General features: G+C 38.0%; 3 protein-coding genes and 2 long non-coding RNA genes across 11 annotated transcripts; 3 read left to right on the plus strand and 2 right to left on the minus strand.

Annotated features, from left to right (window-relative positions):
• The first annotated feature begins 296 nt into the window (after positions 1-296).
• Positions 297-3880, plus strand: LOC103426576 (translocase of chloroplast 90, chloroplastic-like). 2 transcript variants are annotated; one of them, XR_528138.4, is made up of 4 exons: positions 320-573; positions 830-961; positions 1224-3532; positions 3629-3880. XR_528138.4 is itself a non-coding variant. In XM_008364665.4 (3 exons), exons 2-3 carry the CDS (start codon positions 835-837, stop codon positions 3479-3481), a joined length of 2385 nt encoding a protein of 794 aa, XP_008362887.2. In that variant the 5' UTR covers positions 297-573; positions 830-834; the 3' UTR covers positions 3482-3880. The 2 variants fall into 2 exon arrangements, 1 of the variants encoding a protein (XP_008362887.2); XM_008364665.4 differs by having other exon boundaries at positions 297-573; positions 1224-3880.
• Positions 3881-4147: 267 nt separating this feature from the next.
• LOC139188179 (uncharacterized) lies at positions 4148-5004 on the minus strand. Its single transcript, XR_011571446.1, has 3 exons — positions 4821-5004; positions 4658-4707; positions 4148-4559 (listed from the first exon to the last, which is right to left on the minus strand). It is a non-coding gene; the product is annotated as an uncharacterized lncRNA (long non-coding RNA).
• Positions 5005-10214: 5210 nt separating this feature from the next.
• On the plus strand, positions 10215-16366 carry LOC103426574 (bifunctional purple acid phosphatase 26). Of its 4 annotated transcripts, none has more exons than XM_029108895.2 (10): positions 10215-10742; positions 11283-11510; positions 11717-11917; positions 12102-12213; positions 12375-12601; positions 12789-12927; positions 13017-13237; positions 13511-13632; positions 13727-13888; positions 14003-14226. In XM_029108895.2, the coding sequence occupies exons 2-10, from the start codon at positions 11313-11315 to the stop codon at positions 14079-14081; spliced, it is 1461 nt and encodes a 486-aa protein (XP_028964728.1). In that variant the 5' UTR covers positions 10215-10742; positions 11283-11312; the 3' UTR covers positions 14082-14226. The 4 variants fall into 4 exon arrangements, with proteins under 4 accessions (XP_028964728.1, XP_070661478.1, XP_028964734.1 ...); XM_029108899.2 differs by having other exon boundaries at positions 10604-10768; XM_070805377.1 differs by lacking the exons at positions 13511-13632; positions 13727-13888; positions 14003-14226 and adding exons at positions 15509-15631; positions 15824-16366 and having other exon boundaries at positions 10346-10742.
• LOC139188194 (uncharacterized) lies at positions 14673-15256 on the plus strand. The gene is made up of 2 exons (XR_011571466.1): positions 14673-14901; positions 15145-15256. It is a non-coding gene; the product is annotated as an uncharacterized lncRNA (long non-coding RNA).
• A 169-nt stretch (positions 16367-16535) lies between the features above and the next one.
• Positions 16536-21288, minus strand: LOC103447740 (synaptotagmin-5-like). Of its 3 annotated transcripts, none has more exons than XM_070805368.1 (13): positions 20802-21283; positions 20681-20731; positions 20461-20581; positions 19922-20043; positions 19701-19802; positions 19404-19478; positions 18959-19038; positions 18700-18850; positions 18371-18601; positions 17838-18134; positions 17452-17565; positions 17056-17319; positions 16536-16929 (listed from the first exon to the last, which is right to left on the minus strand). In XM_070805368.1, exons 2-12 carry the CDS (start codon positions 20699-20701, stop codon positions 17173-17175), a joined length of 1461 nt encoding a protein of 486 aa, XP_070661469.1. In that variant the 5' UTR covers positions 20702-20731; positions 20802-21283; the 3' UTR covers positions 16536-16929; positions 17056-17172. The 3 variants fall into 3 exon arrangements, with proteins under 3 accessions (XP_070661469.1, XP_070661466.1, XP_070661472.1); XM_070805365.1 differs by having other exon boundaries at positions 20681-20728; positions 20798-21146; XM_070805371.1 differs by having other exon boundaries at positions 16536-17319; positions 20802-21288.
• Positions 21289-24424: the final 3136 nt, after the last annotated feature.

The following is a 24424-nucleotide window of genomic DNA, read 5'->3' on the forward strand; positions in this document are numbered from 1 at the left end:
ATGTTATTCGTATCATGTTTTTATACTACAAATCTATACCATTTTAGGTGTCCACATCATTTGAAAAATTTTCAAAACCCAAGAAAATGAACAAGAAATACTCATGGTATAACACAATCATTATTTAATTAATTAATTTTTCTTAATTATTAGTTTATGAAATAATGAACTAAATTTAAAAATCTAATTAACTCAAATAATATGATGTCTACGTCAAATGACATTTAAGATGATATGAAAATATAGTATAAAAACACGGTGTGAATAACATTACTCATTGCAAATTGGCCTTTTGGGGCACAAAAAACATTTCCAAAATATTTTACTTTTGGCTTTAGAAGTATTTGGTTGTATCTGTCTTATCTATCAAAGCTCATAGTCATCGTCGATTCGTCTTGTTCCTCCTCAGCCTCTCACACCCTTTCTTTCGTCGCCCCTTCCGATTCAACGGCTCTGTGAATTAGGGTTTTCTGAGCTTCCCCAATCCTTGATTTCGTCTCTCATGGTGTCGATAGTCGTCTCCTCCCAATCGTAGAGTAAAAGCAAATTCATTGCAAAATTCGTATTTTCCAGGTAAAATTCTACTTTCTTTTTCTTTCAAATTAGCCAAGAAATTCCTAAAATTTGAATTAAATTCATAAAATTACATAAAGAAGCAAACTTGCTGCAATTGCTGGAAGCATAAGCTAAGGATTTGAAAAGGGCTTTTTTTTTTTTCCTTTTAATTTTGTTTGTATTTTCAGCCTTGTATTATGGTTGAATCAGATTTATAAAAAGATGTAATATAGTTACTCAGATATGTGATTTATCAGTTGGGAATATTTTGCAGGAAGGATGAACAGCCTTAAAGATTGGATTTCTTCCCAGTTGGTATCCATGCCTCTGGTTTCGCCTCGACCGTTGTCGGGCAGTGACAGTTTCTTTAGGGAGGAACCCTCCAATGAAGAGTTTGATGACCAAGGTAATACCGCCAACCCGAAAATTCAATGCTGTTGATGTTTTCAAAGACTGATTCCTTAGATTGACTGTAAAATGCCATCAGTCTATGATATGCAGTTCTTTAGTTTGACTGTAAGAGTATGTATTGTTTTCGAATTAATTAGTTTCGTGTAAAAGGTAGATAATTAATCCATATTTGATGCTAAAAAGCGGAAACCAGTTTCAATCTTCGGGTTGTACTTTGTTTGACTCTGCGAGGAGAGCTCAATGTTTCTAATTTTCAGGTGCTGCTCACTCGAACACTTTGGTAACACCACGCATCCGGCCTGCCCCATCAGCCTCATTTAATAGTGATCGGGAAAATCAGTCTGATCAGTCCCTGCAGCATGTTGTAGTTCAAAATTCTGATCATTCTCATAATCGCTCTGATAAGAAAAAGATGGATCCTTTGGTAAGAATTGATGATCTTCAAGTTAAGTTCTTGCGCCTCCTCCTCCGTCTTGGTCTGTCACAAAACAATGTTCTGGTTGCTAAGGTTCTTTATCGTATTCACCTGGCTACTTTGATACGAGCAGAAGAATCAGATTTGAAAAGAGTTAATCTGAGGAGTGATAGAGCTAGAGCCGTGGCAGCAGAACAGGAGGCATCAGGCCTGCCTGAAATGGATTTCTCTCTCAGAATCCTTGTCCTGGGGAAAACAGGAGTTGGCAAGAGTGCCACAATAAATTCTATATTTGATCAAACAAAGACTGAAACCAATCCATTTCGACCTGGCACAGATCGGATCCGAGAGGTTGTGGGAACTGTAAATGGGATTAGAGTAACTATCATCGATACCCCTGGTTTTTTGCCATCATGTACTGGTAATTTCCGCAGAAATAAGAAGATTATGCTCTCTGTGAAGAAATTTATTAGAAAAAGCCCACCTGACATTGTTTTGTTCTTCGAACGCCTCGACCTCATGAGTACTAATTACAATGACTTCTCCCTTTTGAAGCAAATAACCGAGGTATTTGGGCCTGCAGTTTGGTTTAACACCGTTCTTGTCATGACACATTCTTCCCTAGTCCTTCCGGAAGGACCTGATGGGTATCCTGTCAATTATGAATCATATGTGAGGCAAAGCACAGATATGGTGCAGCACTATATACACCAGGCAGTGTCTGACTCCAGACTTGAAAACCCAGTGTTGTTAGTTGAGAATCATCCTCAGTGTAGGAAAAATATCGCCGGTGAAAAGATACTTCCAAACGGACAGGTTTGGAAATCTCAGTTTTTGTTATTATGCATTTGTACTAAAGTTCTGAGTGATGTCAATATCCTCATGAAATTTCAAGACAGCATTCATCTGGGGCCCTCAAATGCCACTCACATGCCTTCTCTGCCGCATCTCCTATCGTCTCTTCTACGTCATCGCACTGCTATTGGTCCAAGTGGAGGGGATGTTGGAGTTGATGAGAGCTTGGTTTCAGATGCGGAGGACGAAGATGAGTATGATCAATTACCTCCAATCCGAATTCTGACAAAATCTCAGTTTGAGAGATTAACAAAATCACAGAAAAAAGACTATCTTGATGAATTGGATTATCGAGAGACCCTTTATCTGAAGAAACAGTTGAAAGAAGAGTACCGTAGGCAGATGGAGATTAAGCTTTCCAAAGAGAAAAATACGGCGAGTGATGATAATTCGAATAGTCAGCAGGCTTCCCAAGAAGAGGCTGTTTTATTACCAGATATGGAGGTCCCTCCAAGTTTTGGCTCTGATTGGCCTGCACACAGGTATCGTTGTCTTCTTACAAGTGATCAGTGGATTATGAGACCTGTTCTTGATTCCCATGGATGGGATAATGATGTGGGCTTGGATGGGGTAAGCTTGGAAACTGCTATGCAGGTAAATAGGAACGTGTTTACCTCTGTTGCAGGGCAGATGAGCAAGGACAAGCAGGATTTTAGCATTCAATCCGAGTGTGCTGCAGCTTACCTAGACCCCAATGGGACCGCATATTCTGTAGGTCTTGATGTTCAGTCTGCTGGTAGAGATACCATCTATACGCTTCACGGCAACACGAAGCTGAGGAAGTTGTGGCACAATGTTGCTGAAAGTGGATTCTCTTTGACGTCTTTTGGGAACAAGTATTACATTGGTGGCAAGCTTGAAGACACCATATCAGTTGGGAAGAGATTGAAATTTGTGATGAATGTTGGCCAAATGATGGGTCCTGAGCAAGTGGCATATGGTGGCGGTGTTGAAGCTACGTTGAGGGGTAGAGACTACCCTGTGAGAAATGATAATGTGAGCCTGATGATGACTATACTGTCTTTCAATAAAGAGATGGTGTTGGGTGGAAACTTACAGTCTGAGTCCCGGCTTGGGCGAAATATGAGTGTGTCGGTTAATGCTAATCTGAACAGCCGCAGGATGGGTAAGATAAGCATCAAAGCAAGTAGCACTGATCATTTGCAGTTCAGTATGGTTGCGGCTTTCACAATTTTCTGGGCCCTTTTACGGAAGAAGGATGTTAAAAGTACAAGTGATGAATAAAGGGAGATCGGGGGAGTTCTGTTGCTGTTTTTTGTATGAAGAGGACACAAGGTAAATAGAAGCTTTGTTCCAAATGTTCGCTTTTGCTTAAGTCGCAACATGGGAGAATGCTAACGAGCTGCATCTGTTTTTGGCCGTTGTTAGCAGCATTCTTTAGAGTTTATCGGACTTGTTATTGAGGTAAGCGCCAGCTTCCGAGCAGCGGTGAATTAGTGAGCTTCCGAGCAGCGGTGAAGCAGTCAGCTAACTGAAGAGGTTTTGTAGTGAAGTAAATTGAGGCAATAAGTGTACAGATAAATCGTAGAGATGGTCTGTCTTATGTTTATGATATTCACAAAATAAGTTGAACTAGAATTAGCAATTAGGTGGAAATCAATATGATGTTTATGTTCTGTGTTATTTATATTGTTATTGTTTTCTTTCTTTTGGCTAAGATATATATATACACACACGCGCACACACACACACACATTACGGAGTGGAGTCCACAAAAACGTTTAAAAACGTGTGATCTGGATCTTAACCCACATGTATGTGTATGTATACATATAATTGCCTTGAAACAACTGGAATTAAACAGTAATGCTGTCAAACCAAATTCTATCAGATATATGCACTAGGTCATCTACTTTGATCAGCATTATACACAAATTCGAAGCACCGAAATTTTAGGCCGTTAACTTACGGGTCAGGTCTTGTTCATCCGTTAATAAAATAAGTTGATACGAACACAACAAACACAACCGATTGTCAGGTCTACTTGTGGATACATAGTTTGGAAGTAAGATTTAACTTTTTCAGGCTTGGACCAGACCCTTGTATTGAAGTCTAAAACTACCAACATAACAACTGAACTGCTATGTATCTGCATTCAGAGAACTTATCTAATGACCGATTTCAGCAGTCTTCGTCCACGATTTCAGAGATTTGTCGTTGTAGTCGATTTCATACAACGCATAACGAGTTACAGGGAAGCTCAAGCTAGTAATGCTCTCGTCAAGAACATTAACGATTTCTCGAGCTTTTTTCCTCTCTTCTGTCAACTTCCCATAGAGGAGTCTCAGATATGGCATGGAACCTGCATCCAACAAATATTGCAGACAGACAGATTACATATGAACATTCCCGTAAACAAAGAAAACACCTTCTCAACAGTTAATGTAAACAACAACTTACTGTTGTAGAAACCGAAATGGCGACTCCAGGTTTCGGGCGGTTGCAAATAACTAAGAACAGAAAATGTGATGATAAGTGAGTCTATCCTAGCTCAAGAAACCAAAACTGAAGAAAACATGAAGAAAATGAATAGCAATTAGCAAGCGATGGAGAAAATATGTACCTCTCGATCCATCAACAGGGAAACGCATTGGTGATGGTAATTCCTTGTAACCACCTGATCAACTTTAGCAACGATATTACGCCGAGGGGCAGATCTAAACTCGTTAAGAGAGTCCTCACGACTCATCATATAGATGGATCCCACGAGGGGATGTGAGGCTCAATCTTCTGCCCCCCAAACTCTGACATGGCGTCATTGATCGTTGACACTCACGTGGCGTCATGAAAAACCAAATTGCAGATTATCCAGCAGCATATACCTAAGCTAAGAATATCCCCTAATAACAAATATATTCTGATTCCTTGAACCCTAAATCAAAAGTCTCCAAAACCACCAAACTATGTTAAGATCCCCTCTACTAGTCGCAAACAAGTAGCCGTGTTTTAAAGCTTCGTGTTTGTGTGAAGTTTAAGTTGTGTGACGTTATTGTATTAATAATCCGTAATATCACGATGACATCTACAAGAGTGTAAACAACTTTTTTATGCAAAATTACGTACTTACACTTAAATGAAGTTTTTTTATTTTTTTGCCAAAACACTCGCACAACGCGTCTATCTGATCAAAATATTCAGTAGGAATTAGGATGGGTGTCGTGGGATTGTTGGGTATTAATGGTGAGGGATATCATGAAACCAATCCTGCATTATAATATATAGATAATAATACGTAATTAACTTAAAGTGTCGTCACATTCATATGATTTGATATGTCTTTTTTTTTTTTATATATTTTGATAAGAGTGATTTGATATGTCTTCGAACCAATTTTTCATACCACCAATACTAATTAATCACAAAATTACAATTACAAATAAAAACAATAGAAACGTGATTTCACTAACAAACAAATTGAATTTCTAATTACACCAAAACCAATCATTTCAATTTCTTTCTTTCACCCCCTTACGGCGAAGCCCCCCACAAAACCTCCGCAGAAATGGTGGCGGCCTCCGCGTCGGAAACGGAGGCCTCCCTCACTTTCACCAATATCTGCTGCTTAAACGCCCTCCTCTCCCGCTGCCTCAGCCCCTCCCCCACCTCTAACTGCACCGCGAACCTCGCCGCGCAGCTCGCAAACGGGTGGCTCTCCAAGAACCCCTTCTCCCTGCTCTCCCTCATCAAATCGCCGCCGTGCTCCGACCTCTGCAACTCCATAAGCTTCTCAATCAACGCCTCCTCTAGCATCGCATCAACGGCCTCCTTCCGCCCGAAGTACCCGATTTCGAGCACGCAGACCATCGCCATCACTCGCATTTCCAAATCTTCTGAATTCAGGAAGCTTATGATCTTGGGTATTTCTCCGTTGAACTCGATCTCATCGACGAGCGGCGATTTGATCAGCCTGACGAGCGCGCAGAGCACTCTGATCGCGTCCGGTGACGCCATTTTTATCAGAGAGCTAATCGTCGGCCGACCCATCAAAACTTGACCCACGAAAACATCTTTATTGAACTTGATGAGAGCTGCAATGGCGAAAGCAGAGCGTTCTCTGACTCGCTTCGATGACCGAGTCGATTCGCACAGAACTGACTCAAGCGAGGTGAAAACTTTGGACTTCAAGATCAAATCCTGCAACTCGCGGTTGAACCCCTGCGCGACTCTGTCCTCGAACTGAGTCAGTAGCTTGATCAAATCATCCTCGTCGCGAATTGGGTCTTCTTCCAGAGCTCGCGTCAAGCTTTCTAAGCTCTCGCGGTCGATCCACGCTTGAATTTCGGACTCAATCGACCCGGCGAGTTTGGAGAGGCAGTGAGTCGATGAGCGGCGGGTCAGGAAGGAGCGGATGCTGAGGTGGCCGCTGGACTGGCGGAGGGACTCTACGAGGGTTTTGAGGGTGGCGAGGTGTTTGGAGAGGGCGGAGAGTTGTGGGTCCCGGGAGAGGATGTTGTCGGACTCGGTCTCGAGCTCGAGGAGGGCGTTAATGGCGGAGGATGAGTTTGACTCGGGCGAATCGGGACTAGGGTGGGTCTGTAGCTCGTGGGAGGCTTGTTTTAGAGCTTCTAGGACCTTGAGGACTCGTGGGCCGTCTTCCTTTTGATGGAGCTTGACCTCCATGGCCATGGAGATCAGAAGCCGTCGTGATTTTCTGATGAAGAGGATTTGAGTTTTTTTTAAGAAGTGGGAGATTAAATAGAATAGAGAGAGAGAGAGATCCAATTTTGAAATGAAATTAAAATAAATAAAAAGGAATTTTCTTGTCACAACTCAACGACCAGTTTATCTCTAGCTATATGCATGGCATGCCAAAGCCAAACATTCTTTTTCAAGAGAGATTTTTTAGTGTAATCAGAACATGAGTACATACGTCAATTAAAGAGGTACGAGAAATTTATTAGTATACCGGAAAAACACGATTCAGTATATCAAATGTTCTAATAAAAATGGTTGAAAATTATGTTTTTTAAATGTCAAACCACTTATATTATGATATTTGATATATTCAGTTTAATGAAAAATCTCTCGAGGGGCACTCGAGAAAAATAACCTCTTCTTCTTATATAATAACATAGGATTACCACCTCATGCTTCGACCATATTAAAAATCTCTCATTTTTATCAACACTCACTTGGGCTCGAAAACTTATTAATTAATTGATAGAATAGTGGTTAGAAATGGATCTAGAGTTTTAAATCTGAAAGAGAGTTATGGTAGAAAGAACTATATTAAAATAATAATAAAAATAAAAGTGCGAAAATCATCAGGAGAGTTTTGCGAAAATCATTTCACAAGTTAGTGATTTACGATGTTGTGTATGCCAATTTTGAACGGCAGAGCTTTGGACTTGGAACTCAGAAGAAGGTCAACTAGTAAGACACTTATGGTGGGGAGATTTTTTAGGATGATTGGAACACGTAATGGTACTATACAAATAGTGAGATATATGTGTTAAAAACTTAATAACTTAAAAAATAGAGTTTCCCATCATTTATATAGAAATACGTGATGTATCATCCGTGTTCTGGTCTGAATGAAAAATTTCTCTTTACGATGAGGGTATAGGTGGAAAGATCATGGCTGTTGGACATTGGATGGCTAGAATTGTTTGGTCAACTTTGTCATAATTTTGGCATGAATAGGATGGGTAGCTAAAGCTAGCGCACATGGAAACTCTTCTGAACCGCGTAACTTGTTTTCCAAGTGTATATGATGATGAGACAGATATAAACTCGAATACAAACGGATACGCAAGTTGTTCCGATTAAGACTCTCCATGGTCAATAGAGCTAGATCTATTGACTTGGACGATTAAAACTAACTAAAGTTTTATAACAATTTATTGTTGACTCATTGTGTGACTTAAACGTGTTAGAAACTTAATTGGACTAAACTATCATTTAGTGAAGGACGAAATTTATTAACTTACGTCCCACTTATTTGATGAAACTGCTGTTAACTGACAAAAACCAACTCTCCATGATAGAGGGAAGTTGGTGAATGTTGATCTATATAAGGACTCCCTACTCATAAAGAAAAGTTATGCGTTATTGGGTTCTATCACCTTAAGAACATCAAATCTTTCAACGAGTATAAGATATCATTTTTCTTGTTTTGCAATGGCTGCCTCATGTATCATGTAACATCTGTTAGTAATCTAGGAAACCTGTTAATATTATATACTCCTAGTTTTCCAACAAGATGATCATTTTCTCGTAATCTCGTTGTAGAGAAGGGAAATGATAAGTAGAGGATACAACCCATAGTTTGAGTTGAGTTCTATGATTAATATTTTGAGGCTACCATACATTAGAAAGCCTCAGGCAATGATTTTTGAACACAAAGTTGCTCTTCTTAATTGTTTTTATTTTTTAAACTTTTATTGCTTTATGACTTGTTTGAAAGTTTTTCTAAAATTTAAAAGTGTTTTTAGAACCAATTCTTAGTACAAATACAAGTAAATCTTAAGAAGTGCTTTTAAAACTCAAAACAGTTTGATCAAAAACATTTTCAGTCATTTTAAAAATAATTCCAAACAAATTGAACAATATTTCTCGCACTTTGTAACTATGCATGGCATTATTAATTGTGGTAGCTTCTTGTTGTTACAAATAAATACACAATCACAAATTTTAATATCATCAACTATGAATATTATATATAAACACGGTAGTACTGACTCACATTAATTACGATCGATTAATGGCTCATTTGAGACGACACTTATGCTTATAAAATATTTTTTTTGTTTAAATGTGCATTTACGTAAACATGTTAATTTTTCTATTAAAATTTCAACTGCTTCCTTGAATGAATAATTTTACACAAAAATACTTTTTATGACTCAGAAATACATTTAATATTTTTCTACCAAACGCAGTAAGAAACGATCTAAATAGTTAGCATGAACTATCGATGGTTCCGGATTCATGGGGTTGAATCATTATTTTTTAATGTGTGGGTGTGGGTATTGTGTTTGGCTCACGCATGGCCACGAGTTTATGATCTTTTGGGATTTAAGAAAGAGATGTGAGCCATGAGTATATCATGTCTTTGCCCTCCTTGGGGTCATCTATGATGAGTTCTTTGCCCCCCAACTACGATTGAGATTTGTTTTGGATCTCTTTGTTCAGAGTATGTAGATCAAGAGATTCGGACTACCTATTAGTCCATTTAACTGGCTCACTATTCAAAAACTTGAACGTCCCGTATCTCTTTTTCTCTCTTAAATGGTGAAGGTGTCTCGATATGCAGATGTCAGACACAAAAATTCGAAAGGATCTCATTTTCCCACTATTGCACCTATTTGAAAAAGGGCAAAAAAAAAGGGACATATGGGCCCGTTTGTGCTAACCAGATATCCAGGAGTAGCAGAGCCAAAAAAGGATGATCCAAACAAACAGAAAGCCCAAATAATAACTTATATGCCTTCTCGTCTTGCAATGTTTTAAGGTGATTGAAATCATTTACTTTTTACGTTACAATTTAAAAATCAACTCTTCAAAAAAAAAAAAAAATCGTCACTTAGTACTACGGTCTAGTAGTATTTCTTTTCATTTGTAAGTGAAGGTCTAAGATTCGATTCTCGCCAAATGTAAATTTACCAAATTATAATTAGCCCATTGTGAAGCTAAGCACACCAATTAGATAATATCTTTTATTCAAAAGAAAAAAAAACTCTAAAAAAAACAAATTACAATTATTAATTATTTGATTAATAATTTTAAATTCAATTGCTTTTGACAAGTTGATGTTTATAGGTGACTTAGGAGAAATTCATATACCATTTGAGTGTCGCATTCGGAACCGATCCACTACATAATTTGGATCATTCAAAAGAGAGGTACGTAAATCTAAACTTAATTTCTATGGGATAGACTAGCAAAATAAACCAATACAAGTCGTAAAATTTAAATTGAATAGTTCGGACTCAGACTGCGAAATCAAGAAAAAATCTGGATTTCCGTTTTCGATCGCATGTCCTTTGGATGGGCGAATCGAGTGATGATGGATGATGTTTCATAATCATTAATTTACCATATTACCATCAATAATTTACAAATAGACAAAAACGCACAACATCTTCTGACAGACACACGCCGGTAACGTGTGGGTTTCACAAAAAACCAGAACTGACCACTCCAAACTCGCCAGCTGCCGCGCACAAGAATTATATCGCTTGGTACGAGGCAACGGATGAGAAATGTTTCAGGGGACAAAATTACGGTCCGGTACATTAACTGTTATAATATAATTTGTTTGAAATTTCGAATACACTGGTGCGCTGGGTGTTATAATAATGAATTGTGTTTCTGACGCACCGAAAAATCTCTGGCAACGGATAGGGGAGATATAGCATCCTCTAACCTACGTGATGCCACGTCAGCTAATCGGATGCGACTAAAATACGCCTTCCCCTCCGACTACTATTTAGTTCATCACCCTCCTTCTCTCCCCTCAACCTCTTCAAGCTGTAAATTTCTGGTACTCTCTCTCTCTAACTTTGAAAGGTTCTTTTTTCCGTTCGATCTATTTAATTTGTCAGAATATTAGTGCTAATTAGTTAATAATTAATGAGTTTTTGGCTATTTAGTTATGTTCTTGTGCGTTAACGTGGATTGGAAATGTTTGTATTCAGCAGAATTTCAATTGGAATTTTAATGGGATTTGTTAAGTTTGATTAGTAATTGTAATGGTTTGCTCCAATCAGCTGTTCATATCTGTTTCTAACTCTAATATGTGATTGTTTGAATAAATTTTGATGCTTTGATCTTGTTGGAGTGATTTATGCTCGTTGTTGGACTGCAATTGCAAATTTTTTGAAGTCAAAGTCAAAGTGGTTTGTGAAAGTTTGAAAATTTGATATGGCCTCGACTGAGAGGAGGATCATTTTCTGCAGAAAGATGCGAAAAGAGCGAAAATGGTCTTCTATCCCTTTCGATTTTCATCAAATGTTTCGTTTTTAGCTGGTGTTCGTGTTAAGCCACATATGGCTGACTGCTTATTCTTCTTCTTTTGGTGCAGTTAGTTTTACTGTAATTTCGTGAATGAACAATGATGGCAGCGGTTACTAGGATGGAGTCCGCGTTGCTTGGAATTATTCTTACCTCTTTTGTCGCGTTGAGCTTCTTGATGAATGGGAATGCAGCGGGAATCACGAGTACTTTCATCCGATCTGAGTATCCATCGGTTGATATACCTCTGGACCATAAAGTATTTGCGGTGCCAAAGGGTTACAATGCTCCACAACAAGTGAGAATCCATAGCTATTTTGATATTGATGTAGAAAAATAGTAGTTTTTCATAATTCGGGATGTGGAAAGTTACGGTTCCTGATTTCTTCCAACAATTTTGATTAACTCAAAAGTGCAACTTTTAATACGAATAGGATGAAAATCCGCTATCAGTATTGATGTTTTGAGTTTGATGCTCGTATTCACTTCAAACATTCATTGCAGGTGCATATCACCCAGGGTGACTATGATGGAAAGGCTGTAATCATCTCATGGGTTACCGCTGACAAACCAGGGGATGGTAAAGTGCAGTATGGTACCTCAGAGAAAAAATACAAGTTTTCTGCTAAGGGGGTCATGACAAACTACACCTTCTACCAGTATAAGTCTGGCTACATCCATCACTGTCTTGTTGATGGCCTAGAGGTAACCATGATTACTTTGTGAAGTACACTAGTAGTAGCATATGTGGTGCGATTTTCACTCTCCGGGTTGCCTATCACGAAAAGCTTGTGAATTGGTGTGTCCAAGTTTCCCAAGTATGAGAACTTGTTCATTCTCTTGCTTATAGTTTCACTAAACCATCAATTATTTCTTTTCTTTTTTTCAGTATGACACAAAGTACTATTACAAAATTGGAAATGGTGATTCATCTCGAGAATTTTGGTTTACAACGCCTCCAAAGATCGATCCAAATTCTCATTACACATTTGGGATCATAGGTGAGTTGTTTTCTCTCTGCAAAGGGTCCGATAACAGTTAGTTTCTCTATGCCGTGACCACAGCCTGATATACTTGTATCCTGGGATTCTTATCACTCTCTGTATAAAATGATGTTGAATTTTGTAGTTTCTCCTAATAAATCATTATCTGTATGTTGCAGGTGATTTGGGTCAGACATTTAACTCTCTCTCAACTCTTGAGCACTATATGAAGAGTGCAGGACAGGCTGTTTTATTCGTCGGAGATCTTAGCTATGCTGATAGATATCAGTATAATGACGTAGGTTTACGGTGGGACACATGGGCTCGATTCGTCGAGCAAAGTACTGCATATCAGTCATGGATGTGGTCTGCTGGCAATCATGAAATTGATTACATGCCTTATATGGTAAAGTATCAAGCATATCTTGAGAGAACTGTCTGAGTTACTTTATGTCACTACAAGTCTTTTTTGATTATTCTGTGACCTTAGAACTGTATACATGATTTGTTGTGTTCCGAAACTCCTATCATGTTGACAGTGCAACCTAAAAATTGTTGCTTTTATCTAACTATTAGTTTTGTACATATTCTAGGGAGAAGTTACTCCGTTCAAGAACTATCTTCAGCGGTATGCTACTCCGTATTTGGCCTCTAGTAGTAGCAACCCTCTTTGGTATGCCATCAGACGCGCATCAGCTCACATAATCGTGTTGTCCAGTTACTCTCCATTTGGTAATTGCACATTCCTACGCTTGCAAATATGTGAACAGACTCTATGTTTTGCCGGTATACCTTACATCAATTATTAACTTTGCCACCAGTGAAGTACACGCCTCAATGGATGTGGCTAGCAGCAGAATTGCAAAGGGTTGATAGGAAAAAAACACCTTGGCTCATAGTCCTTATGCATGTTCCGATGTACAATAGTAATGAGGCTCATTACATGGAAGGTGAAAGCATGCGAGCAGTGTTTGAGAGTTGGTTCGTTCAATACAAAGTTGATGTGGTGTTTGCTGGCCACGTCCATGCTTATGAGAGATCGGTATGACTCTTCGCCTTTTATGTTTTTCTACCGTATCCTTTTATATGATATGTTGTTGTTGATGCGGCATTCAACATTGGAGTAGAATCTTATAATTCCATTCATCTTCGTGCACAAACTGTCTGTTACTCTAGCATGGACGTCGATAGAAGTTTGTAATACCTTAACGGACATTGCGCTTTATTCATACATATTGTGCCAGTTCATCTTACGTCAATTATAAATTTCATCGCTAGATTGAGATTCATGTTCTTCTTTTGCATTTAATTACAGTATCGTTTCTCCAATATACAATACAACGTAACAAGTGGTTACCAGTACCCCGTACCAGACAAATCAGCTCCTGTGTACATAACTGTTGGAGATGGAGGGAATCAAGAAGGACTTGCTGGACCGTAGGAACTTTAGTCGAGCTTTTTTATTGCGGTTTTCGTTTGATAAAAGGTCAGTCGAAATGCATGACTAACACATGTTCCATGGTTTCTGTAGGTTTAGAGATCCACAACCAGATTATTCTGCATTCCGAGAAGCAAGCTACGGGCATTCCACGCTTGAGCTGATAAACAGGACACACGCACTCTACCATTGGAACCGCAATGACGATGGGAAGAAAACCGCCATGGATGCATTCGTGTTACACAACCAATACTGGTGAGTACAGCCATACCATTCAGTTTCTTTCTGGTACCAAAGTAACGAGCGATTCACTTTATGGTAACGTAAACCAGTATACGCGTTTGATATGATTGAACTTTGGTAATGCAGGGGTGCGAATCACGGGAGGCGAAAACTGGAGAAGCATAATGTTAGGAAGATAATGATGGACGAAAGTGCTACGTATTGATAGAAACCGATCACGTCTGTCGGGTGTTTTGCTTCAGAAATCTCAATGGAGAATGCAGAGTTGCTTGGAAATTGAAACATTGGATTAGCTTGTATCGAGACCTCTTACGTAAAATAAGCAATATGATCCCTCTGTCTGCTGTTCATGGTATTGGATTTTTAGTTTTGTTTTACGACTATTTCGAATGTTCATTCGGATTACCAGTTTCGCCTATTGTTTTTATCCAACAATGTGAATCATCAAAACATTTTAACCTTCCTCTAGCCACCATCGTGTAATTCATACAACTGCTGGATCATCCCGTGATGGTCTGTCATACTTCAAGTTGGGGATGCTATTTATGTTTTTTTAATTATAAGCGATACTCTACCTTGAATAAAAATTTGAATACTAAGCTGAAGAAAAACCTTAATTACTAAGGGAATCTACTACTTACGCCACTCAACTTTATCGGTTGAATTTTTTCATTCAACTTTTTCATCTTTTTATTTTCTTTTAGATCTTGCAATATTGCAAGTGACTCTCTACGACAGTTATGGTGACTAATATTGATCTTCCAATATAACATGATTCGAATCCCGTCGACAGTAGTGGTGATTTGGGTCAGACGTTTAACTCTCTGTCAACTCTTGAGCACTATATGAATATCGCAGGACAAGCCGTTTTATACGTTGGAGATCTTTCCTATGCTGATAGATATGAGCATACTGACATAGGTTTACGGTGGGACACATGGGCTCGATTCGTTGAGCAAAGTACTGCATATCAGTCATGGATGTGGTCTACTGGCAATCATGACATTGATTACAGGCCTTCTATGGTAAAGTATCAAGCATATCTAACTGTCTGAGTTACTTTTGTCACTATTAGTCTTTTTTTATTATTCTGCCTTAGAACTCTATGCGATGAAAATATATCTGCAACATAAAAAAGTTGTAAAATATTAGTGATATCTAAATAAGTTTATATACATGATTTATTGTGTTCCGCAACTCCTATCACGTTAACAGTGCAACCTAAAAATTATTGTTTTATCTAACTATTAGTTTTATACATTTTCTAGGGAGAAATTACTCCGTTCAAGAACTATCTTCACCGGTATGCTACTCCTTATTTGGCCTCTAATAGTAGCAATCCTCTTTGGTATGCCATCAGACGTGCATCGGCTCATATAAGGAGATGCATTGTCTGCCCTCCCCACTTCATACCCTCCCCATACTCTCCTGTTTTGTGTGGTCACGGTTAAGCACCGTGACCGCACAAAACAAGAGGGCATGTGAAGGGTATCTGGTACCCCAATTATGTCATTCTAGCATCGAGGTCTAGTGAAGTTTGTAATACTTAACGGACATTTCTTGTTATTCATACATATTGTGCCATTTCATCGCCAGATTGTGGGTCACGTTTTTCTTCCCTTTTTATTTCAGTATCGTATCTCCAACATACAATACAACATAACGAGTGGTATCTGGTACCCCATACCAGACAAATCAGCCCCTGTATACGTAAATGTTGGAGATGGAGGGATCAATGAAGGACTGGCTGCGGGGGTAGGAACTCTAGTCTAGTTTCTTTATTACGATTTTGTTTCGTTAATAAGTAAAAAGATCGGTCGAAACAGGATAGCATAATTTAAGAGACATAATTTCATTTCGTTGATTTGATCACTAGCAGTTGGTAGGGAAATCGAGTTCCTTTTGTGCAGACAGTCTTGACTAACACATGTTCAATGGTTTCTGTAGGTATAGAGATCCACAACCAGATTATTCTGCATTCCGAGAAGCAAGCTATGGCCATTCCACGCTCGAGCTTATGAACAGGACACACGCACTCTACCACTGGAACCGCAATGATGAAGGGAAGAAAACTGCAGCGGACGCATTTGTATTGCACAACCAGTATTGGCAAGCATAGCCATACGGTCTTCATGTTTTCGGTGCCAAAACAGCAAGCAATCACTTTTCGGTAATCCAACTTAGTAAACGTGTTTGGTACTGAGTTTTGGTAATGCAGGGGTACGAATCACAGGTCTGAAGAAGCATAATGTTAGGAAGTTCATGGACGAAAATGCTATGTACTGATGAATAATCGATCACGTCGATCGGGCCCTTCGATGATTGGAACCATGTGAACTCTGAGTTAGCCTTTAAACTTCAACAGTGCCAAATTTCAAGTCGTTAAATTGTTCGATTAATCTAGCTGAAGTTTTAGCGTCGTGGGGAGAAACATGGCTTGTCTATTTGCTGACTACTTTTAAATGCCTACGAGAGTTCAGATTTAGTTAATTTTGGGCACATATGATCGTTGAAGAGGGGCTTAGAAAATAGACTGTTCAAATCATCGTGCAACATTACAGGTGAGAATGCAAGCTAAAGTGGTTGCCAGCTTTCGCATACATAAATAAAAAATAAAAAAAAATGCGAGCAAATAAGGCAACCAAGTCATCGGGCACCATTGAATCAAATGAGAAAATCCAGCATAAAATTAAGAGAACTTTAACGAAAAGCTCTCGGTACTGTTTACTTCAACGAAAAACCACATTTTAACACTAAAAAGTCAATCCTGGTACTATTCATTTTACTATTTAAAACTCAAAATTTTCAAGTCATTTTTATTAGTTTTCTTAAAATTAACTCGGTCAAAATACTGAAATGTCACCAAAGCTCGCAATGTGGCATCCGATCCTATTAACCATGCATTTTCCGCGACAGTCAGGCGGGCAGTGACATAAGAACCCCTCCATACGAACCACAACGCAGCTGGAAAAGATGGGAGTAGTAAACCGTAACCGAAGGCGAAGATGCAGAATCCCGCAACAAATACACAGTAACGCAGGTCCATATATAATCTGACAATCCAGGCAAAGAGGAACTGAGTAACCCCGTGCGTAGAATCTGATCGGTAATACGGTATACAACTTCACTACATTTATGACAGGTACTATGAAAAAACTAAATGTACACCATCTGAGTACCTTCCATGTTTGTGAATCAAGCATTTGTGAAGGTGTCTTTGGTGCTCTGTATACATCTCTGGGCGGATAGTACATCTTCGATCCACCGTTAGCCATGCAACAGTCGACAGAGATCAATTAAGAATCACGGTAAATTGGTTGGGCATTCCACTTAAGCTGCACGTTCAATTTCCCGGATTTGGCCCCATCTAGCGGTATCGAGTCTTGGTATTCCCCTTCTAAGATAACCCTAGTGAGGGTCATGATGCATCTGCCCATATAGTCCTGCACGATACGAGAAGGGCCTAGGTTAGGACACGTCAGAAAGTAAAGGTCAAAGCCACCATGAGACAGTTGAGAAACATTGCCATCACGTTCGAAAGTAAAAATCATATGAAGAACTGAAAAAACTAGCACCTTGCCGAAAGTGTCGTGGTCCCAGACTTCGAGCATGAGCATGTCATGCAATCCATCCTCGACAACAAAGTCAAAAGTTTGATTCCAAACAGGATTCAAGTTGTCGTTAACTACCTGAGAGGACAAATAATTTTAAAGATCAACAAAACTTAAAGGAGCAAGTGGCCCTTTACCATAATGGTGGAAAGGTGTTGAGCCCTTGCATGACGACGTGGGTTTAAACCCCTTTGGTGGCTAATCTAACATCTAATCTAACAAAATCTATCGTTTGACCCAAAAAAAAAAAAACAAACAAAACTTATAGGCTACAACTACACAAATGAACAAGGCAGCAAGCGTTATGACTGGCAATTAAAACTAGAGTCTTTTGGCATTCAGAATCTTACCCTAGTTTTGTTTTTTGATCCTGATTTCTTTAAGGTGAGTATTATGTAAGGATCAGCCTTCCCCATGAGATCAGCAGGTGGCAAGTCCTCAGCAGATATCATAGTAATAGTTAGTACACCTCTAATTATGACCTCCCTTTTCTTCTGTGCGGCTTCCTTTTCACTTTCAGTAGCATCTGTTCCGTTCATTCCACTGTTAAGCACCTTTTCCAAAGAGGTCATTGCAGAGTTGGAAGTAAAAGGATTAGCGAAGCCATTCTCCATGCCAAATGGACAATATAACAGCTCCAAATGCACCTAAAACAGAAAGAAAAACGTTTAAGAAAAAGTGAAAATTCGTCTCATAATATATCAGAAAGAAAATACAACTATAGCGGGTGGGAGCATATATTATGATCTAATTTCAAATTCCAGTAGCCATCCATCCACAGAGAGGTGTAAATTCCAATAGCCATTCATAGTATGATCCGTAAAGCATCTCAAAATTAATTGCTGTTATTAGTGACCCATAGGATGAAGATTAGTCTTCTAACCTGCCCGCGGTTTTTATTATCTCTTTGGACATCCAAGCTTTTAACCAGCTTCAACCAGACATCCTTCACTTTACCAGGCTGAAGCTCACTTAGTTGTACTTGAGCACATCCAATGAGCTCAGATGCTTGAAACCCCTCATCATCATACACTTTGACCACCAAATGTTGAGTCGATTCATCTTCAACAATAAATTCAAAGTGCTCATTCCAGATTGGATTCAAATCATTGTTCTGACGAGGAAGACAAAAATATAGAGTTTCTTCAAACCCAATTAAAAGAAAAACAAATAAGTAAATGCATGGATATATAAGAAGATCCGAATATTTACAATGGTTTTGCTTCTTTTCATTCTGTTGGGTAAAGGTCGTATGTATAGTCTTGCAAACGGATCTGATTTTCCCACCATGTCTTTATTTGTTAACTCCTTTGCCTGCACAAGTTTCACCTCTAGCATTCCGACTGGCTTTAACTCCAGATCACTAACCAAATGAAGTTAATAGTGTTAAAAAAAAATTAAAACCATTGAATAAATGATTTAACAAATATTGATAGGTGAGAAATGGACAATCCTGTGCATTCTCCTTTACCTGTAATCCCCTGGCAAAATGGGAAAAACTTTCCGAACAGGCCATGTAATTGAATCTTCAACGGCATCCCGTATTGTCCCCTGTATAAATATTATGCCTCTCAATTAAACCAAGTATGTATGATAAAACAAATGCTGCATATATTTAATAAGACCTCCTAACTCTTCTAGTGTTGGAAAGTACTGTTCATTTTAATGCAAAGCAAGTATGATAAAACTGATCCTGCATGTATGAAATAAGACCTACTAAGTCGTATATCGTTTAAAGACTATTATATGTATCTTGCAAAGTCATCCCTTCCAGCCGTTCAATTGGTTTGATTTAATTTACAAGCAAGGATGTATGAAACCTGATGTCTGCATGTGAGTTGCCAGATGACAAAATATAAATCATACATAAGTGCAAGAATCAATTAAGAAAGAAAAAACTGTGGAATTGCTCAAACCTCAATTGCATCAGATATCCCAGGTAATGCAGATATGTCGCCACCCACAACTTTAAGCTTAAAATCTAACTTTTTCTGCAAACAACAAAACACAGTTGCTAAATCGGAGTTGTTGATTGTGTCTCCGGCAATCTAACAGCATTCAGCTAGCTATTGATGACAGAATATCAATAATCCTACAAATAAAAAGGTCGTACCCAGTGCACAAGGCTCCCGCTTTACCGTATGCTATTTTATGCGAAATATGTAACCTCCATTCAAAATTCTTTTAAACATGGCTCTAGAAATAGAAGCTACCTTTTCTCTCAATGAGTAACAAACAGCTCCAAAGCACGGAAACTCGTCAACCAGAGGCTTGAAGATCAGCCTGAATACCCCCGTGAATCCAATATCTTTCACCTGAAAATCAACATATCAGTTATCAATCAAAGATAAAAGTATATATATTCTTATCATGAGCTTTAGAAGAAAAAAAACCTCTACTGCCGGAAGCAAGTAGGCATTAAGTTGCAGATTACCTGCACAGGTAGTGCTACGCCAACTAAAGTCTTGATAGCAAGTATTATACTCGGATTTCCATCCCACTGCATTTCCAACTCCATAGTGATACTGTCACCTCCACCTTCAACTATAGAAACGCCTAATGAAAAAAAAAAACCTCTCTCATTACAACCCCGACGTTAATGAATGCTTATTGCTTTGCAGAAGCTTCATTTAACGCTCCTGCTTTTAATGATATCGAAAACCATAACAAATTGGAAGATTTTGATCCGCTATCATCTATACTATACATAATCCTTAAAAACAGAACCAGAAACAACTGGCATGCTCACGGCCATAACGCGATTCAACTTAGAAACTACTTAGGAGTATGCCTAACTCTAAGTTCATGACTTACAGATATATTTAGGGATTACCTACATGATCAATCAAGTTGTGGTGAAAAATAAGGAAATGTGACATCTTTGTGAAAAATAAGGAAACCCCATTTTCCAAACAAGCACAAAGAATTAAAAGAGACAACCTTTTTTTCGATCGTTAAATAAATTGAACTGACCTGTAAACTGAGGTGCCACCGTACCAAGAGTGAACTTGGAAAATTTGAGTGAGGACAATATGATTGGTCTGTACTGCTCCAGAACTGGCTCCACGGATGTCTTTATCAGCTCGGACGCTGCCTGCACCACCATTTTTAGAAACCCACCTCAAAAAATCATCAAAATTTATCAAAGTTATAAAATTTTGGAAAAATACAGAAACCCCAGATGGATCTTTACCTCATTGACATAAGGCCACATCTTTTCGAGGTGAGAATTGAGCCATGCCAACTGAAAAATTCAAGGAAAATACATTAGTCGCCGGAGATTCTGATGGGAGAGAGAGAGTTGGGAGCTCAACTTCTGGCGGTGAGAGAAGACGACCCAGGATGGGTAAAACTCGGGAGGCAAGAGCTTTCTGGAGTCCTCGACGGTCATTCGAGCAAAAGCGGCCACAGTGGTGGCCAGCTCGGACCGGAGCTTGGACCGGTGGTTCTCGAACCGGACAAAGAGGAGAATGATTGCGAGTCCGACAAGTATTCCGAGAAATAATCCGAAAACGAAGGCCATTGGATTGGTCGAGATTTGGGGCTGCCGCTGCTCAGTCGGTTGGTAAGAGAAAGAGCGAGAGAGAGAGAGAGAGAGAGTGAGTGGGGTATCAAATCGTAAATGCAAATATAATTATATAATTAAGATTATGGAGTCTTAATTATGGTAATTAATCTCGATTTTCTTAATTTTTCTTCGGGGTAGTGAAGATATGGGCGGAGGAAGCGGTGGGTGGAGGGCGGGGGTTGGTTGTCTCCGACGCAGAGAGAGTGAAAGGAATGCTTTGCGTGCCGACAATAGGACAATTACAAAACAAAATAAATACATAATTTACAAATTGGGACACTTGTATGAGATCGGAGAAAAAATAGTTGACGTCTGACACGCGACCGTTAGCCTAATGGCAACTACGCGCCACCTATTTGTTCAGGACAGTGGGACATGAAAGTCAATCTCGTGACGTTGAGCGCAAAAGCGGATATTTATAAAAAAAACTAATGAAAATGGTTTGAAAATTTTGAATTTTAATGATAAGGACAAAATAAATGGTAAAGTGAATAGTAACATGTTTGATTTTTTAGTGTAAAAATTAATTTTTCGTTAAAGTGAACAGTACCGTAACTTTTCTTTAAAACTCCCTATTTATAATCAACTGAGTTATAAGTCTTTTGTTATATTTTATTTCATTTTATTTTGAAATGAAAATGCTATGATGAAATACAAAATCTTGAAATAGTTGGCCAAACTGCAAATTTTGAATTTTTTATTTTTTTGTATTTTACTTATTTTTTTAGATTGTAATATGGTACGTTGAATTGTTGATGGATTACCTATGTCGCATGCGCTAAGCTTTTTTTGCTTCTAGTATTCGGAGATGCACATGCCATGGATTTTAAAGCTACCATGTAGATAAGAATAGTGTTGCTCTTTTTGCGGTTTATGACATATTTTTCTCAAGCGTCTCAAGGTCTTTCCACGGCCTATCTGCACAAGTTATTGTGTCCCATTCCACATCACTAACTCATTGAGAATTCTATTCTTTTGGGAAAGAAAATTACTAAATGTAATAACAAAAAACTTGGTAAAAGACTTGCAAATCTGGTTTAAAAATTTAGCCTCATTATCATTATCATCAATCGTATAATCAATTTGTTAATTAAGAATTATGTAGTTTATTAAGAATTCTGTAGTCTATCAATTAAAAATAATATACAATAAATAAAATTTCAGATCTTTTCTATTAGTTATTATCGAGCTTTTTCATTATACGAAAAATGATAATCTAACTGAATTTTTACAGTAAAAACATAAGTTTCGAAGTCAAACATAAACGAACAAGCACATTGTCGCAACCAACCAGTCGACATGTTCCAATTTTTTTAGGTTGGATTTTTAAGGAAAAAGAATAATGGATACGGCACGTGCTGGGAGAATGGTAGGTGAGCAAAACGACGGCGTAGAGGATTACGTAGGACCATCTCTCTACGTATAACAACGATATACACCTCATCGATTCGCCACGGGTACCACCCCGGGGCCCACACGTAAGATGTTTCCACTACCTGCGCTCGCGCCTACGTTTTCAGCATGAGGACAACCACTCAACCACTCCACGTGTTATGCTGATATGTGTTCCTTGTCTCTATCTAGGGCCAAATGTTTTTAATTGGTTTTTATTTTGCAGGTCAATGTTTGCTAATTTCCTAATATTTGATTTTGTTTACAAATTATTCTCATAAAAATAATAATATAGTACTAAGATAATGGTTTACGTCATTTATAATCTTTTGCTTGCATGTTAATTTTTAGCTTATCATTCATCGTGGTCTCGTTACGCGTGGGACTGAGAATGATGTGTTTGAATGATACTTATTTTGTTTGTTTTCGTGCTTGTTGAAGTGATTTTTAAACATAATTAAAAGTGTTGTGAGGTTAAATACATTCCTCTCTATTTAGTATAAAAAAAAATATCGTTTGTTCAGTGTTGTGAATGCGAAAACAATAAAGAATTGTAATAACTAATTTTTTAATATTTGGAAAGGAAATCAAGCTTGATCCATGAATCACAAAAGAAATAGAATTTTATCACAATAAATGCACATGCTATTACAGTGTAAAACGAAAAAAAACAAGTGTACTACAACTCATAAACTCATCCAAATTAAAATATGAGTTCGATTTTCTCTCCTCCAAACTCTCTCTTCTCACTTTTCTCTTTATCTTTATTTTTCTGTAAAGAAGTCAACACAAGATGTTGACGTGATTTAGTGTGACCTTCAAATAGGAAAGGATCAAAAGGAAGAAGAATTTACAAAGTAGACAATCCTACTCTATTAGCAAAATGCGAGAACTTGATTCCTTTTCAATTCCTATTTCCAAGTATAGCAAATTTTTATAAAAAAATAAAATAAATAGTAAAAGTAAAGAATTAAGTGCAGTTTAATATTATTTTGTTCTTAGCAAAATGTTATTTAGGTTTTTTTTAGTCAAAATGGTTAATGAGATTAACGCAATTCTTCACATTGGTTTCTAATATTTGAAATCAATAGAATTGATTATTGAGTTTGTCCACTGTCAATCATTTTGGTTATTCCGTGCAAAATCTCTATTAAATAATGACCAAAATGACAATATATCCTCAATTTAATAAACAACGCGTCATACTACCAAAAAAAATGAGATTCTTGCTGAATCCGAGTTTGTTGCTCCAACCATTACCAAACTAATACATATTCCGTTTAGTACTTCAGGTGCTTATGTTGAGTATAATGTAAATCTCATAGTGGATCAATTCCAACGAGCCTTTCTTTCGGCATCAATGGGAAAATAAAACGAAGCACCTAACAATGTATCTTCATAGACTAAGAAATACGAGATTTCCTTTTTCATTTTGGGGTGATGGAGGAATCGTACCATTCGAGCCTTTTTTTTTCATGTTTTTCCTGGAGGTCTAGAGAAAGCAACAATCAATAGGATTTTCCCAATCCTCAATTTCCGAAAGGAAGAATGTGAAATTCTTTTTCCTTTCTGCAGAAACCAGGAGATTTCAAATAGGTTATACCATATCGACCGTCCAATCAACAAAGATCTGATGAATGACCACTTTTTGAGCCTACAAAAGGAAATTCCATTAGAACATATAACAGAGGAGTGAATGAGGGAATACGAGACCATAAGAAGGAATTCATAGAACTTCATATTCTAGTACCAAAGGATGAGGTATGTGGATAATAAAAATAATACAAAAATAATGTAAAAAGAATAATTAGTCATATGGATATGTAAAATACAGGATTTCCAATCCTAGCAGGAAAATGAGGGAAACAAATACTCACTTTAAAGTGGGTAAACATAATTTCATACTCGATCTCATAGATAAATATAGAATTCTGTCGGATACAGTTTTCTTTCGATTTCTCCCTTGTAACCGTTACC

Source organism: Malus domestica, chromosome 02 (assembly GCF_042453785.1).
Source record: "Malus domestica chromosome 02, GDT2T_hap1".
Lineage (NCBI taxonomy): Eukaryota > Viridiplantae > Streptophyta > Magnoliopsida > Rosales > Rosaceae > Malus > Malus domestica.

Bases quoted from the DNA above. Each gene is read 5' to 3' on its own strand.
- LOC103426576 (XM_008364665.4), top strand. From the start codon at position 835: ATGAACAGCCTTAAAGATTGGATTTCTTCCCAGTTGGTATCCATGCCT. The intron at 962-1,223 runs GTAATACCGCCA...TCTAATTTTCAG, and splicing joins TGAAGAGTTTGATGACCAAG to GTGCTGCTCACTCGAACACT.
- LOC103426574 (XM_029108895.2), top strand. From the start codon at position 11,313: ATGATGGCAGCGGTTACTAGGATGGAGTCCGCGTTGCTTGGAATTATT. The intron at 11,918-12,101 runs GTAACCATGATT...TCTTTTTTTCAG, and splicing joins GTCTTGTTGATGGCCTAGAG to TATGACACAAAGTACTATTA. The intron at 13,238-13,510 runs GTATGACTCTTC...ATTTAATTACAG, and splicing joins TCCATGCTTATGAGAGATCG to TATCGTTTCTCCAATATACA.
- LOC103447740 (XM_070805365.1), bottom strand. From the start codon at position 21,010: ATGGCCTTCGTTTTCGGATTATTTCTCGGAATACTTGTCGGACTCGCA. The intron at 20,582-20,680 runs GTAAAGATCCAT...ATGGTGGTGCAG, and splicing joins TGTGGCCTTATGTCAATGAG to GCAGCGTCCGAGCTGATAAA. The intron at 17,566-17,837 runs GTAAGATTCTGA...TTGTCCTCTCAG, and splicing joins GATCAAAAAACAAAACTAGG to GTAGTTAACGACAACTTGAA.